At 36.5% G+C, this 16,894-nt stretch overlaps 1 protein-coding gene across 4 annotated transcripts in view; it reads left to right on the plus strand.

The window, feature by feature from the left end:
• IQUB (IQ motif and ubiquitin domain containing) overlaps window positions 1-16,894 on the plus strand; it is a 94,737-nt gene that overhangs the window by 24,795 nt on the left and 53,048 nt on the right. For 3 of the 4 annotated variants that reach the window (XM_033192238.1, XM_033192239.1, XM_033192236.1), the window contains exons 2-6: window positions 2,831-3,228; window positions 5,168-5,302; window positions 11,873-12,034; window positions 12,120-12,292; window positions 12,485-12,640. In XM_033192238.1, coding sequence (XP_033048129.1) covers window positions 2,835-3,228; window positions 5,168-5,302; window positions 11,873-12,034; window positions 12,120-12,292; window positions 12,485-12,640 — 1,020 coding nt within the window. In that variant the 5' untranslated portion in view covers window positions 2,831-2,834. The remainder of the gene's footprint in view (window positions 1-2,830; window positions 3,229-5,167; window positions 5,303-11,872; window positions 12,035-12,119; window positions 12,293-12,484; window positions 12,641-16,894) is intronic. The other variant, XM_033192237.1, reaches the window with a different exon arrangement.

Here is a 16,894-nt window from a genome sequence, read left to right on the forward strand (position 1 = left end):
GATATCCTCTTTCTAATTGGGCCATTAAGCTGTGTTACAGGAGAAAATAATCAAAATGGTGTTTTGTGTGTGTGTGTGTGTGTGTGTGTTTATTTTTTGTTTTTTTTGTGGGTGAGAGACTGAAGAGGTTTCTTGACCTTTTTTAAAATTGAGCTTTGTTCAGGCTTTTCTCATTCCACTTCTTTCCCTCTTGATTGTTTTGAAATTTAAAAACTAATTTTCTGTTTTTTATTGCTTGTAGTGAGATTTAACTATGTATATTTAAGTAACGAAGTCTAGGGTTAAGAATATGTCCCCCTTGGAATGGGAGACCATAATTTTAAGTGAAATAACTCAGAAACAGAAAGTCAAATACTGTGTATTCTCACTTGTAAGTGAGAGTGAAATAACATCTGCACATGAACACAGAGAGTGGAATAATAGACATTGGAGACTTGAAAGAAAGGGAGCATGGGAAGGGTATAAGGGATGAGAACTTACTCAGTGGGTACTATGTATACTATTTGGTTGATGGTCACAGTAAAAGCCCAGACTTCAAACTGCACTGTACTTATACTCCCTAAATCTATACAAATAAAAAAAATTATAAACAGTATAAGGATTTGAGAGTTTGGTCTGGTTTTCCCTTCCCAATTTTGTATTATTGTCTAATATTTCAATTTACTATTATTTTGTATTAACAGTATTTGTTTCAATTTATCCATATGTTTATGATTTTTCACATTTACCTTTCCAAGTTGCACTTCAGACATCCCTTGAAATCATTTTCCTCCTTTGAGTATATTCCTTAGAAGTTCCTTTAGAGCAAATATCTTGGTTGTAACTTAGTAACTAACTTGTAAATGCTTCTGTTTTCTTTCTTGCGAGGTAATTTTGCCGGGTGCACAATTCTAGGTTGATAGTTATCTTCTGTCAGTTAGCCTATTGTTGCATTGGCTACTATTTTTCTGATAAGTCTGCAGTGATTTTACTTTTCTTTGTATTAATGTCAGCAAATTAATATGATTCAAAACAGTAGCTGTTATGTTCTTTATCATTGTACTTTCAGGACCTTCTGTTTGTCCTTGATATTCTGTAATTTCATTACAATGTATATGGCTATTCATTATTTTTATTTAACCTGTTTGGTATATATTTATGTTATGCTTCCTGGATCTGAGGATCCATATTCTTTTATCAGTTTTGAAAAGTTCTCAGCTATTACCTTTTGAAATATTTTTCCTGGCCGGGCATCATGGCTCATGCCTGTAATCCCAGAACTTTGGGAGGCCGAAGCAGATATATCACTTGAGGCCAGGAGTTTTAGACCAGCCTAGCCAACATGGCAAAACCCTGTCTACTGAAAATACAAAAATAGGCTGGGTGTAGTAGCACATGCCTGTAGTTCCAGTTACTCAGGAGGCTAAGGCAGGAGAATCACTTGAAACTGGGAGGCGGAGGTTGCAGTGAGCTGGAATTGGACCACTGTACTCTAGCCTGGGTGACAGAGCAAGTTTTTATCTCAAAAAGAATAAATAATACATAAAAATATTTTTTCTCTTCTATCTTTCTATTTTTCCTACTGGGACTCCATTTTGACATATGTTAGTTCAGAAGCTGGCAAACATTTTATGAAAAGGACTTCACAGGTCTTTTTCAGACTGCAGAGACTACATGTAGTCTCCAGTGCATCTTCTTTGTTGTTTTTTGGTTTCACAATACAAAATCATTCTTAGCTGCCAACAAAATATGTGCTTAGCAAAAACATGCTAGACTTTCTTTTCCATTGCTTTTAGTCTCATAGTTTTTGTATCTCATCTTTTTGCATCATTCTGTATAAAATCATTTTAATCTTCCAGTTTACTAATTCTCTCTTCAACTGTCTCTAATCTTGTATAGCTTATTCACTGAGATCAACAATTATATATTTTTATTGCAGATGTTTCCATTTTTTAAAATTTATAATCCAGTATCCAGAGAATTCCACTAGCTGTGGGTGAATTTATTTTCTCCATAAAGATTTGTACTCAAGGCAGAAGCCCCAGAGAGAGCTTTTCCACCTCACTACTGTTCCAAGGTTTCATATTACCCTTGTCTTTGCCATAGAAATCTGGTCTTGGGGCTACGTTCCCTATTTTCCTTTCCTGACTTCCATAGGTGAGCTCCCTGCTATATTGGACATTCGTTTCTCCGATTTAGCTCCTGCATCTGCAGCCCGGCTCTGGGATGCCCTGGACTATCCCGGTCCAATCTTTCAGATGCTGTCGTCTTGTCTTCCAAACCCAAGCTCTTGGCTGCTATAGCTGTGGGTCTAGTCAGCTCCAAGCTCAACCCATATTTGTTGTTAATAGGTTTATTTGGGGGAGCAGAGGTCATTGCAGACCTCTGCTACAATTTGTAAGAGCAGAGCTACTACAAAAAGTGTATTCTATTCAGGGTACACTTGCTATAGAGCTGGCTGGTTCCGTGGAGCTTCTAATAATTTGTCATGCTAGAAACATCCATATATCAGTTTTGTATTCAGAAAAAAGAAATTCAGAAAGTCTTTTCATGAGGCATTCTTCATTAAATAAGGAAGTCTCAAAAATATGAGACTAAAATAAGGAATAAATAAGGAAGAAATGACAAGATATTTAAAAATATTTTTCTATATATTTGCAGAGTATTGTCAAATTTATTGTTTTGAGGTTCTTTTTTTTTTTTTTAACTTGATGCCATTAGTAAGATAAACATTTTTTTAAATGAGCAGCACTTTAGTTGAATATTATGAATGTTACTCTGTACTAGCAATGAATTTGATTTTTGGTGTAGGAACTTTATGTAGTAAATGTATTTATTTTTCTTAATTCAGGAAAATGTCTAATCAGCCCAAGAAGTATGAAGCTCAGAATATAGCCAATTCAACAGAAGAAAGTAATGCTTTTGACATTGTCACTATTCCAGTTCCCTCAGAAGAGCCTCAAGAGTCAGATCAAACTGAAGAGCATGAATCTGGGACAGAACAATTCAGTGAGAGTCATGCAATACATGTTGAGGAGCAGAGTGACCAAATCTTTTCAAGCCTGGAACCAGACAATGAACAACTCATGAAAGAGGTTATATCACCAAGACAAGTTTCATATACTCCACAACATCATGAAAAGCAATATGCAATGCAGAGTCCAAATGATGATAGTTTGGCATTTCTGGATAAAATAAAGGCTATAAAGGAGTCTTTGCAAGAATCAATGGAAGATTCTCTAGCAACAGGTGCTACCTAAGGAAGATAGGCTATTTCATTTTCTCATTTTGAAGAATGATTGTGTTTTCTTGTTGGCTTATTTTCGCTTAAAGATTTGTTTTACATTTGATATCCCTTTCCCTTTCCCTTATCCACCAAACTTCCAGAGTTACTTTGCTTGAATCTCTTAACTATTTGTGAAAGCTTCTCTATTCTGCAATATCTATTTTTCATCAATGAATGATCTTCATTAAATTTAAAAATTGATATTTATATATTTTTTCAAAGAAAGTAGGTTTTAAAAATGTTTATGATCTTGAAAAATGATGGAGAAATTGTTGACTAAAATGGGAATTATTTTACATGCCAATTTGGAATTAATTGTTGTATCTAAATAGCAAGAGGTGGATAGGTGGATGGGAACTTGACAATAGATTTTCTAGTTTCATATCCAGTGCTCACTTATTCTACATATTATGTTGCTTTTCCGTATTTCTGTAGTCTGTTTAGTGTTAGCTTATATTTTCCTTCAGAAAAATCATTGTTTTTCTTTGTAGGTTAATTTTAAAGACATAAAATAATGTTGATAGCATATAGTAGTTATTATTACATTCTTAATAACAGCAGAGTGGCAGCAGCAATAAGATGGTTACACAGAGAACCATTCTACTTGCATGGTTAATTGACTGCTCCTTTTCCATCTTGTGAATGAGTTGTGAGAGAGTTTCTGCCTACAGAGTGGAGAACATGAGCCATGATTTAACAACAATAATAATAGCAGCTTAGTTTGTCTGGTAAAATGTAGCTTTTGAATCTAGTGGGGTAGTTTACCCTTGTGTGATGTGTCCATATAAGTAAAGAATGAAAAGAAGGAAAGAAAACTACCGAAGCCTGATTATACCTGACTGACGCAGGTATCTCTCAATTTTAGTATTTAATGTAAATTTGGGTTTCATTTTTGGGTATTTCTGTCATTCCCTGATACTATAACTTACAGCAAACACATGGTGATTTTTAAAAAAAATGTTGTCTTGATCCTGTACCTCGTGAGCTTCACAAATCCCTTAACACATTTCCACTTCCCAAAGCTTAAGAAGTCACTATTGTGAAAGCTTTAAAATTGATTATAGTTTTTTGCACTGAGAAGACAATTAAAATAACCTTCTCATGGTTTGCCATCTGAGAAAGTATTCTCTTTGTTGATAGAGAACTGTGAAAACAAATTTTAACAAGCTCAAAGAACCTTAGCATTACCAGTGCCTACTTAAATTTTGTCATGTTATTGATAAATGTCTTACTTTTAGCTTTATGAAAACTGCAATTTTAGAAAAGGAATGTACAAAACTTTTTTGACCCACAGTCTTTATTCTATACTCCATCTTTTTACGTCTTCTCCATTAAAATTTGAAGTCTATAGATGTAAAACAGTTTACCCATATTAATTACTTTTTACATACCGTATTTCCTTCCTGTATTTGTGAACAGATAATCATTTTATAATAATATTTAAACATTTTAAATATGTAAGAATCTTGATTCTCTCTTTTCTAGAGGGGATTGAGCCATATAATGTCCCTCTTTGTGAAAGTAGTTATAGTGCATTTCTAACTTCTGGGACATTGTCTGTCTCAGGTCTCTCTTTCCTAAATTCACTATGCCAAAATGCCTAATTTCCTGGGATGTTTCCTATGCTTATATCTGAACAATACATACCAGGTATTGAACATTAAAGCTAATTATTGAGATTATGGATTGATTCTCAAAGCAACTAAATGTTGGCCACTTCTCCTTATAGAAAATTAAAAGTAACTGTTATCATTGGGGCGCAGCAGGGAAACACTAGCAAGAACAACTTGCATTTTATATAATTAAAAATTAACACATAATTCTGTATCTGTTTGTGGACTGTAGTTTGCTGACCTTTGCTGTATTTGATTATAATTCTTTGTTTTCTCTTTTAATTTACAGTAAAAGTTGTACTTATTCCAGTGGGCCAGGAAATTGTAATATCTTTTAAGGTTGATACCATTCTTACATATCTCAAGGACCATTTTTCACACTTATTAGGTATCCCACTTTCTGTACTGCAGATAAGATACTCAGGTAAGTTTGGAGGCTAATAAAACATACCAGGACTTTTCTAGTTTTAAGATGTAAACAATCAAGATCTTTGATTTTAAAAAGTAAATACCTTGATACTAATTGAACATTGTGGGTTATGCATTCACTCTTTCAACACATATTTAGTAAGGACATACTTTGTTCTAGATACTTTGCTAAGAAATGAAGATACAGAGAAATGCGAAATAAGATTCCTATTCTAAAATTGTTTACAGACTAGTAAGGAAGAAGATGCATGCAGTAGCTACCACGTAATGTGTAAACGCTTTCATGGAAATAGGCACAAAAAGCTGTGGGAACAGGGGAAGGAACTTGGTAGATTCTAGAAAGTTTTGTTTAATAAAAGTGATAATAATTGTGCCAAGTCACAAAGAGGTGAGAAAATGTGGAAGTTTCGGGAAGTGTTAAGAAGTGTTCAGTGGCTGGAAGTAGATTATATATGGGTAGCGGGAGGAGATGAGATTGAAAAAATGGATGATAAAAGAGAATGTGTAGAACAGGAAGAGGACTGAAAATGATTTACGAGTGTTCTGTACATTAAGGTCAATTCACATTTCCATGATGATAGGTATATTTATATTTTGTGGATGATATTGAACAGCCCACGGAAGTTATATTAATCTTGTGTCATGAGAGGGCATAGTGTTTATTAATTGTTACAGTTTATCAGACTAGCCTACCTAAATATATGTTTTTATAGAATATGTCTGAACAGATCCTAATATTTTAAAGTTTTTATATTGACTTATAATGATGCCATAAAAAGGTTCCAGAGAAAAACTATTTAATTTCCAAATTATTTAAAAAAACCTATTATAGTAAATGTACTCCAAAAGTAAGATGTTCATGTGTTCAGATAAGTGATTGTTAAAACTTGATTTGGTATACAAAAGCTAAAATTTAAATAGTTATTAGTAATAATGATTATGACCATATTGTTGGTGTTGGTGACTAATTTATTGACCATATACTGTATGCTAGCACTTCCAAAAAATGTTTTGCCTACCTTATAATTTAATCAACACAGCAGCCTTTTGATGTAGGAATTACTAGTAACTCTTTTTTCGGGAGAAGGAAACTGAAACTCAAGAAACTTATGCAAAGTCACAAAACTTGTAAGTGGCAGAGTCTGAACTTAAATGTAGATATGACTTCAGAGGGAATTTGAAACTACTGTGCATTAATTTTAAGGTGAAGTTCAAAATTGGATGAGAGAGCACTTTGAGATTGTAGTAGCCAGCTAGTGGTACTTAAGGATTTCTCTGTTCTTTGTACTTCATGACCTTTCTTCTTTAAGTACCAGGCATCACCACTGGGTAACAGGCTTATGCCAGCAGCAATTACAAAAGAGCTTGAGTCTATGCCAGCCATCCTCTAAAGTGCTTTCTGCTAGTACTAGAACTTGAGCTCCAGTTTGGTGGGATTAAACCCATTACAGAAATAAGTAGGGAAATAAAGGGGGCTCTGGGGACCCTGTATTAGTTTCCTATGGCTGTTCTAACAGTCACAAATTTAGTGGCTTAAAGCAGCACATATATTTCGCTTATAGTTCTAGAGGCAAAAAATCCAAAATTAATTTCATTGAGATAAAGTCAAGGTGTCTACAGGGCTGCTGTCCCTCTGGAGGCTCCAGAAGAGAATCTAATTCCTTGCCCTTCCAGCTTCTAGAGTTGCATTCCTTGTATTTCTTGGCTTATTAGCCTCTTCCTCCTTTTTAAAAGCCAGAACTGTAGCATCTTCAAATCTCTCTCTGCTTCTGTCATATGGCCTTCTCTGTCATCAGATCTTCCTCTTCCTCTAATAAGGGGACTTGTGATTACATTTATGGCCCAACCAGATAATCTAGGAAAATCTTTCCAACTCAAAATTCTCAATCAAATCTGCAAAGCCACTTTTGCCATATAAGGTAATATTCATAGGTCTGGGAGATTAGAATGTAGACATACTTGGGGCAGTTAGTCAACCTATCATAAAGTCCATATGACATTCATGTTAATTTTATTTTTTTTGAGATGGAGTCTCACTCTGTTGTCTAGGCCGGAGTCAGTAGCATGATCTTGCTCACTGCAACCTCCACCTCCTTGGGTTCCAGTGATTATCTTGCCTCAGCCTCCCAAGTAGCTGGGACCACAGGCATGCGTCACCATACCGGCTAATTTTTATATTTTTAGTAGAGACGGGTTTCACCATATTGGCCAGGCTGGTCTTGAACTCCTGACCTCATGATCTACCCGCCTCACAAAGTGCTAGGATTACAGGTGTGAGCCACCACACCCAGCCCTTATGTTAATTTTTTAACTGAAGAATTTAGGGTGTGAAGTAGAAACTCAAAGATCTTAGAATGTGCTTTCTTGAACATAGCCAAAATAGACTACAGATGCTCATCAACTTATGATTGGGTTATGTCCCAGTAAACCTATCATAAATTGAAAACATCATATGTCAAAAATGCATTTGGTAAGCCTACCCTACCAAATCTCAGCTTAGCCTAGCCTTCCTTAAATGTGCTCAGAATAGTTATATTAGCCTACAGGTGGGCAAAATCATTTAATACAAGGACTCTTTTATAAGTGTTGAATATCTCATGTAATTTATTGCATACTGCACTGAAAGTGAAAAACAGTGATTGTGTGGGTAGTCGAAGTATGGTTTCTACTAAATGTGTGCGGCTTTTGCATCATCATAAAGTCAGAAAATTGTAAGTTGAACCATTATCATTGTAAGTTGGATTATGTAGTGGTGTCTGGTGGATTTCTAAGCATAAGTAAACCTTTTGCAGTGTTCACATTTCTAACTGCAATTTAGAAGGGCCATAAATTTTGAAGATTAATATAGATTCCATCAATAAAGTTTCCATGACACAAAACAGCAGCCAGTCACATAATTACACTTTTGTATGCCTTAAAATAGAGAAAGAAAGTTAGTCAATTTACTGAATACACCAGTGGCTGGTTAGATGCGGGAGGAGTGAGTAGAAATTAAAACAATAGCATCATAAAAATTAAGCAATGTATACTTTTTCTAGCACAAAACTGAGGCTTAATTCTACCATGGCATGAATTAATTTATATGAGTTTCTGATTATGAAAAGAGAGAAAGTAAGTGATTCTGCATCTATGCTTCTCTGTACTGGGGGTTTGGATTTGTGTCCCCACCCAAATCTTATGTTGAATTGTATTCCCCAGTGTTGGAGGAGGGACCTTGTGGGAGGTGATTGGATCATGGGGGGCAGATTTCCCCCTTGTTGTTCTTGTGATAGTGAGTTATTATGAGATCTGGTTGTTTAAAAGTGTTCAGCACCTCTCCCTTTTCTCTCTTACCCCCACTCCAGCCATGTAAAATGTGCCTCCTTCTTCTTCACCTTTTGCCATGATTGTAAATTTCCTGAGGCCTCCCCAACCATGCTTCCTATACAGCCCATGGAACTGTGAGCCAGTTAAACCTCTTTTCTTTATAAAGTACCCAATCTTAAGTAGTTCTTTATAGCAATGTGAGAAAGAACTAATACAGAAAGTTTGTACCAAGAAGTTGGGCATTGCTGTAAAGATATCTGAAAATATGGAAGCAACTTTGGAACTGGGTAATGGGCAGAGGTTGGAACAGTTTAGAGGCCTTTGAAGAAGACAGGAAGATGAGGGAAAGTTTGGAACTTCCTAGAGAGTTGTTAAATTGTTGTGACTAAAATGCTGATAGTGATATGGACAATGGAGACCAGGCTGAGGTAGTCTCAGATGGAAATGAGGATCTCATTGGGAACTGGAGTAAAGGTCACACGTGCTGTGTTTTAGCAAAGACACTGGCAGCATTGTGTCCTTGCTCTAGGGATCTGTGGAACTTTGAACTTGAAAGTGATGATTTAGGGTATCTGGTAGAAGAAGTTTCTAAGCAGCAAAGCATTCAAGATGTGGCCTGGCTGGTTCTAACAGTATATGGTCATATGTGTGAGGAAGGAGATGATCTGAAACTGGAGCTTACATTTAAAAAGGAAGCAGAGCATAAAAGTTTAGAAAATTTGTAGCCTGACCATTTGGTAGAAAAGAAAAACCCTATTTCAAGGGAGGAATTAAAGCAGGCTGGAAAATTTGTATAATAAAAAAGAGCCAAATGTTAATGGCCAAGACAATGGGGAAAATGCCTCAAAGTCATTTCAGAGACCTTCACGGCAGCTCCTCTTGTCACAGGCCTGGAGGCCTAGAAGGGAAAAATGGTTTTGTGGGCTAGGTGCAGGGCCATTCAGGACACTTCTGCCTGTGTCCCAGCCACTCCAGCTCCTGCTTTGGCTAAAAGAGCTCCAGATATGTCTCAGGCCATTGCTCCAGAGGGTGGAAACCATAAGCCTTAGTGGCTTTCATGTGGTATTAAGCCTATGGGTGCACAGAGGGCAAGAATTGAGGCTCGGGAGCCTCTGCCTAGATTTCAGAGGATGTATGGAAATGTTTGGATGTCCAGGCAGAAGTTGGCTGCAGGAGCAGAGCCCTCATGGAGAACCTCTACTAGGGTGGTACAGAGGGGAAATATGTGATTGGAGACCCCACACAGAGTCCCCACTGTGGCACTGCCTAGTGGAGCCGTGAGAAGAGGGCCACCATCTTCCAGACTCCAGAATGGTAGATCCGTTAGCAACTTGTACTGTACACCTGGCAAAGCCACAGGCACTTAGTGCCAGCTCTTGAGAGCAGCCATGTGATCTGAGCCCTTCAGAGCTACAGGGGCAGAGCTGCCCAAAGCCTTGGGAGCCCATCCCTTGTATCGGTGTGGCCTGTATGTGAAACATGGAATCAAAGGAGATTATTTGAAATTTTAAGATTCAATAACTGCCCTGCTGGGTTTTGAACTTGCATGAATGGGACCTGTAGCCCCTTTGTTTTGGCTGATTTCTCCATTTTGGAATGGGTATATTTACCCAATGCCTATATTTCCATTGTATCTTGGAAGTAACTAACTTGTTTTTGATTTCATAGGCTCGTGGGTGGAAGGGACTTGCCTTGTCTCAGATGAGACTTTGATCTGTGGACTTTTGAGTTAATGCTGAAATGAGTTAAGACTTGGGGAACTGTTGAGAAGGGATGATTGTATTTTGCAATTTGAAGACATGAGATTTGAGGATTTGAGAGGGCCCAAAGGCAGCATGATATGGTTTGGATTTGTGTCCTCCCACAAATCTCTTGTCAAATTGTAATCCTCAGTGTTGGAAGAGGGGTCTGGTGGGAGGCGAATGGATCATGGGGGCGGATTTCCACCTTGCTGTCTTCTTGATAGTGAGTGAATTCTCATGAGATCTGATTGTTTAAAAGTGTGTAGCACCTCCTCCTTCACTCTGTTTCTCCTCCTCCGGCCACGTAAGATATGCCTCCTTCCTCTTTACCTTCTGCCACATTTTCCTGAGGCCTCCCCAGCCATGATCCCGTACAGCCTGTGGAATGTTGAGCCAGTTAAACCTATTTTATTATTTTTTTCAATACAGTTTTGCTGTCTTGCTCAAGCTTGAGTTCAGTGGCGTGATCCTGGCTCACTGCAACCTCTTCCTCCCAGGTTTAAGTAATTTTCTTGCCTCAGCCTCCTGAGTAACTGGGATTACAGGAGCGTGCTACCACGGCCTGGCTCAGTTTTGTATTTTTAGTAGAGACTGGGTTTTCCCATGTTGGACAGGCTGGTCATGAACTCCTGGCCATAGTGATCTACCCACCTCAGCCTCCCAAAGTGCTGGTGTTATAGGCGTGAACTACCAAGTGTGGCCTAAATGTCTTTTATTTATAAATTATGCAATCTTGGGTAGTTTTTTATAGCAATGTGAAAAAGAATTAATATGAGGGGTAAGATGGGTACTAAAATAATTATCCTTCCTCTTGATATGGATATGTCCTGTACTTACGTTTAACGCATTGCATTTTTTTTTTTTAGTAGAATGAACGTTTAGTATATTATTTTGCTCATACCATAGAATGTCTTTATTTTTTAAATGTTTATGGAGTTTCATGGTTATTGTATATTTATATTCCTGATAAACTGAGAGTAATATAGTGTTATTTATAATGCCAAATTCCTGCTCAAAAATGCCACTAAAACTTACTATTATGGAGTTTTCTGTACTAACATCAGAGCAAGAGGTAGAAACTATTAATAGAAACTATTAATACTATATTTAATAATTAAATATGTATTCCTATGAGTAAATATATTAATACTATATTTAATAATTAAATATGTGTTCAAAGTTTCAAAGTTCACCTTTGATATTTTCCATCTCCTTAAAATGAGAATGTGCAATTAGCCATTTCTAGAAATGGTGACTATAGTTAATAATAATATATTACATATTTGAAAATTTCTGAGAGAATAGATATTAAGTGTTCTTACCATAAAATGATAAGTATATGAGGTAATGGACATGTTAATAGCTGTATTAAGCTACTTCACAATGTATACATAGTTCAAAACATGTTGTACACAATATATACAATTTTTAATTTGTCAATTAAAAAACAAAAAATAAAATCAATGGATAGCCATTTCTTTGTCATAAAACTTTAAAAATTTTATTTCAATTTTTAGGAAAAATTCTTAAAAATAATGAGACTCTAGTACAACATGGAGTTAAGCCACAGGAAATTATACAAGTGGAAGTCTTTTCTACAAATCCAGATCTGTATCCAGTCAAAAGAATAGATGGATTAACTGATGTCTCTCAAATCGTAACTGTCACTGTCCAAACAGGTTTGTTATTTGATGTCTTTTAGAGAAAGTATTTTTGAGTCCCTTCTTGGTTGAACTTTCATTGAATCTTGGTTTTATCTCTCAGGCCTTGATCGATACCAGCAGGTAGCTGTTGAGATTGTCAAATCTGACTTTCACAAACCATTTCTTGGTGGATTCAGACATAAAATAACTGGAGTAGAGTATCACCATGCTGGAACACAAACTGTACCTAAAAAGATTCCCGAAAGACTCAGTGTATTTTGTAGGGATACACAGGTAATGTTTTCATTTTTCCCTTTAGATTTTTGAAGGTATAGACTCAATAATTATACTGTATGACTCTCTCAAATTTCTCTTAAGTAATTATACGGCAATTAATAAAAGAAAATTAACTTACATATGTAGAAAAACTCACTTATGTGTGTATATAGAGGATACTTATTTAAATTTTTAATGTTTTTCTTCTAGACAGTTTTTCAGAAAAAAAATCTCCAACAAACTACAAATACAACATCCACACAGATGACTAACATTGGTGTATATGTATCAAATATGACTGATAAACTGGTAACACCAGGAAAGTATTTTTCAGCAGCAGAATACCATGCTCAAAGACTAAAGGCGGTGAGGTAACTTTTATTGTGGATGAATACTAAAAATTGGATACATAAGCCGGTTGTTCTGAGTGTGTCTGTTTCTCCAAGCCACATTCGCTTGAGAAAGAATACTCATGAGTATGGGTCATGTTTCACGGCCAACAAAGCAGTCTTTATCTCCATGTAAAGAACCAGAATCCTAAATGCTCCTAATCCTTCCTTTCCTCTTAGGGAAACCCAGCTTCTTTGTGTATTGCCTTTGACCATTATTAGCTTTCTTAACACTGCTGTCCCTTGGCCTGAACGCTTGTCACAGTAGAATCACCAAGGGAACTTTCCAGACTAATTGAAACCAAATAGGACAGTAGTCAATTTTCTCTGATATTAACGTAGTCACTCCAACTCTGTTTTATTTTTTTGCATGGTCTATCATTTTTCATTCTTTCACTTTCAACCTATTTGATCTACCTCCTACCATCAATTTATTGTGAGTAAAAATGACCAGAAAGCAGTGACTTTAAGAGATTTTGATTTTCAAATGACAAGAAATCTAGAGCTAGGCTATTCAGCCCGATATCTTTAGAGACAAACTTGTAGTGGGAAAAAGTTAAATCTGTTGACTTAATTGCCCTGAAGGAAACAGTGTACCAGGGGAACCATGGGGCTAACTTTACAGCAGGCTTTGTCAGTGCCAGTTATTCCAGCCTGATAATTTTTTGCTTTTTCAGTCTAAACTAATTTTCACCAGATAAAGGAATATGTGGAGTTACTGTATCATTTGGGGAAGAGTGAAGTTTGAGTGGGATTTAAGGGAAGCAGTATCCTGATAGTCTCAATGCAAAACAAGGGTATGTATAAATGGGCCAACATTAGGTCTGGACTGTGAAGTAGACCAAGGTCACCTTCCTTTGGAAACAAAGTTAAAGGAGATGGGAAATGTTTCTCTGAAGTTCTCTGAAGTTCAGCACCTTGGTTGCAAATTGAGGCTACCTCTCTCTGTCAAAATGATGTACAACCTCTAGGCAAGAGTGGAATGTTTCTTTCTTACTGGTCTAATTTCAAACAGGAAAGTTTCTGATAGTTTATGAATTTAGAGAACAAAGTTTCTCAGTGAGTAAGAAAATAGCAGTCACTCAAAGAAGGGGATTGTTAAAATATTTTATAGTTGTAGAGTGTCCTTGGGAGAAATACTGTTTTTGTTAGTTTTGTAGCTGAGCTTATTAGTGCCTGTTATTCCAGCCTGACAATTTTTTACTTTCTTAGTCTAAATTAATTTTTACTTTCTTACTGTACTGGGCATGGGTGGTGACTATGATGTCATCAGAATCATAAACTCCTTTCATCTTTCTACTCCATTAAGCTCATCATGAGCTTGTTACTGTATGAAGATAAAATGGTTGACTAATTTTCATCATGTCTGCATTCCATATGAGAAGAAGGGAAAAGTCAAGGCAGCATGTTCCGTGAATGCCACCTTCAAGGATTTCCCCGGAAAGCCCCACCCAGTGACTTCTAGTTGCATCCCACTGACTTGAATTATGTCATGTGACTATCCCTACTGCATAAGTGTGTGATAAATGAATTTTTAAAGTAGCATATCATTGCTCCTCAATGAGATTGAGATCTTCTTAGTAGGAGAAAGTAGAGGAGAATGGATATTAGGTAAGGAAATGGAAATTACTGTCATTTTCCAAACTCCAAAAAATGATATTGAAAGAATAAAAGTATAAATATACAAGGACAAAGAATACATAAGAAGAGTAAATGTCAGTTGTGTTTTTTTTTTTTTTAAGTTTTAAAGCAGATGGAAAAATGTTAACTTGACTTACTAGAACAGAGGGAGTGAAAATCTAAATGCCTGCCAATGAGTATGGCATCAAGAACCAAATAGATTTGCCCCATAGAGTCTTGCAAGGTGAATTGGAGGTTCTGTGGGAGGTGGAAGTGAGGTGTGACCTGTAAACAGAGGGATTTGTTAAAAGCTGATATAGGGAGTACATTTCTATTAAATAAGTTATTTTAACTTTGATTCCTTTCTACTTGGGTCATGTTTATTTTTTTAATAGGTTTTGAGTTCACTATTTACTATTTTAAATCTTTCTTGTTTCAAGAAAGATGTTATGTGTGACTACTGATATTTTTGGGCTCATTCTTGCTATTTCATTTTGTTTCATTTACTAATTATTCTTATTTGTTTATGCTTTTTTAGCCTTTTCTTTTTGTTGGTTTGATTAAATGTTTCTTTTTTTGTTCTTTCGTAGTTCAGAAATAAGCATTTTATTTTTTCTAGTGGTTATGTTACAAAAAAGGGGTCCCGATCCAGATCCCAAGATAGGGTTCTTGGATCTCCCACAAGAACTAATTCAGGGCAAGTCTGTAGAATAAAGTAAAAGCAAGTTTATTAAGAAAGTAAGGGAACAAAAGAATGGCTACTCCACAGACAGAGCAGACCTGAGGGTTGCCCGGTGCCGGTTGCCCATTTTTATGGTTATTTCTTCATGATATGCTAAACAAGGAGTGGATTATTCATGCCTCCCATTTTTAGACCATGTAGGGTAACTTCCTGATGTTGCCATGGCATTTGTAAACCATCTTGGCACTGGTGGGAGTGTAGTAGTGAGGATGACCGGAGGTCACTCTGGTCGCCATGTTGATTTTGGTGGGATTTAGCCAGCTTCTTTACTGCAACCTGTTTTATTAGCAAGGTCTTTATGACCTGTATCTTCTACTGACCTCTTATCTCATCCTGTGGCTTACAATGCCTAGCAGCCTGGAACGCAGCCCAGTAAGTTTCAGCCTCATTTTACCCAGCTCCTATTCAAGATGGAGTTGCTCTGGTTCACACGCCTCTGACAGTTATTCATACATATTTTTTTAACATAACTAAATTTTTTATACCAAGTGCATATCTAATCAGGCTATATATCGTTTCCATGAATAAGTCAAGAACCTTATTAGGCTTTTCTTCATTTCCTGCCCCATCCTTTCTTAGTTTCCTCTTTCTAGAAGCTGTCAGGATTTTCACTTTATCCTTGGTATTTGGCAAACTTACTGTAATATTCTTGAGACTTCATGACGGACCCTTTCTGAGAGTCCATGTCTTGCTCTGGGAAATATTCCTCTTTTATGCTTTTATGAATTTCTGTAATCAGCTTTCCTCATTTTGTCTGGAACTTATCTCAGAAATATTTTTGAATGAGGCCAGATGCCGAGACTCAGGCTTGTAATCCCAGTACTTTGGGAGGCTGAGGTAGGCAGATCACTTGAGGCCAGAAGTTGGAGACCAAGCTCAGCAACATGGTGAAACCCTGTCTCTACTAAAAATACAAGAATTAGCCAGGCATAGTGGCACGTGCCTGTGGTTCCAACTGCTCAGGAGGGGAAGCATGAGAATCACTTGAACCCAGGAGGCGGAGGCTGCAGTGAGCTGAGATCACGCCACTGTACTCTAGCCTGGGTGAGAGTGAGACTTTGCCTAAAAAGAAAAAAAAAAAAAAAAATTTAAAAAAAAAGAAACATTTTGGAATGTTTTAAAATTCCAAAAGAAACATTTAACATTTTTATGAGCCTTTGTCCTGCATGCTAAAAGATTTTCTTACCTAATTTTCTTGCCTACTTGTTACTTCTTATGTTCTGCACATTCTGCAGATCAGCTTACAAGAAACTACTAGTTCTCTGTCAATACCCGTTTTTCCCTTCTCCTATTGTAGTAGAGCTTTATCTGAGCATGTGTCTGCTCCACTGATGACCACATTTCATCACCTCCCTTGTGTATCAGTGAGGCCATATAACTAAGACCTGGACAGCGAGATGTGAGGAACAATGTGAGCCACTTACAGTTATCATTCTTAAAATGCTCTTTGTTCCTTTTCCCTCTGTTTACTGGTTGGAAGCTGGTAAGTGGACCAGCCATCTGGGACATATAAGTAGGAAACCATTTGTTAAATATGACAGCGCTTTCTTACCAGCCCTAAACTGCTGTGCTGATCCCTGGATTGTCACGTGAAAGGGAAAAAACTTCTGTGTTTAAACAAATGTGTTTTGGTGTTTTAGATAAGTTTAACAAGTTTAGTAGCACTCAGGCTAATCCGTATTCTATTAATTTTTTAAATTTCAAAAATAAAAATGTTGCCAGTCTTTTTTCTTGGCTCATTATATTATTTTATACTGATAGCCTTTCCTTTCTCTGTGAAAATATTAACTATATTTAGTCTGCTCTTGTATTTTGTTTTGTTTTGACTTACTCTACTAGTTCTAAAACTTTATTATAAGCATCATCTGG

This window comes from Trachypithecus francoisi, unplaced genomic scaffold, assembly GCF_009764315.1.
Source record: "Trachypithecus francoisi isolate TF-2019V2 unplaced genomic scaffold, Tfra_2.0 Lachesis_group4, whole genome shotgun sequence".
NCBI lineage: Eukaryota > Metazoa > Chordata > Mammalia > Primates > Cercopithecidae > Trachypithecus > Trachypithecus francoisi.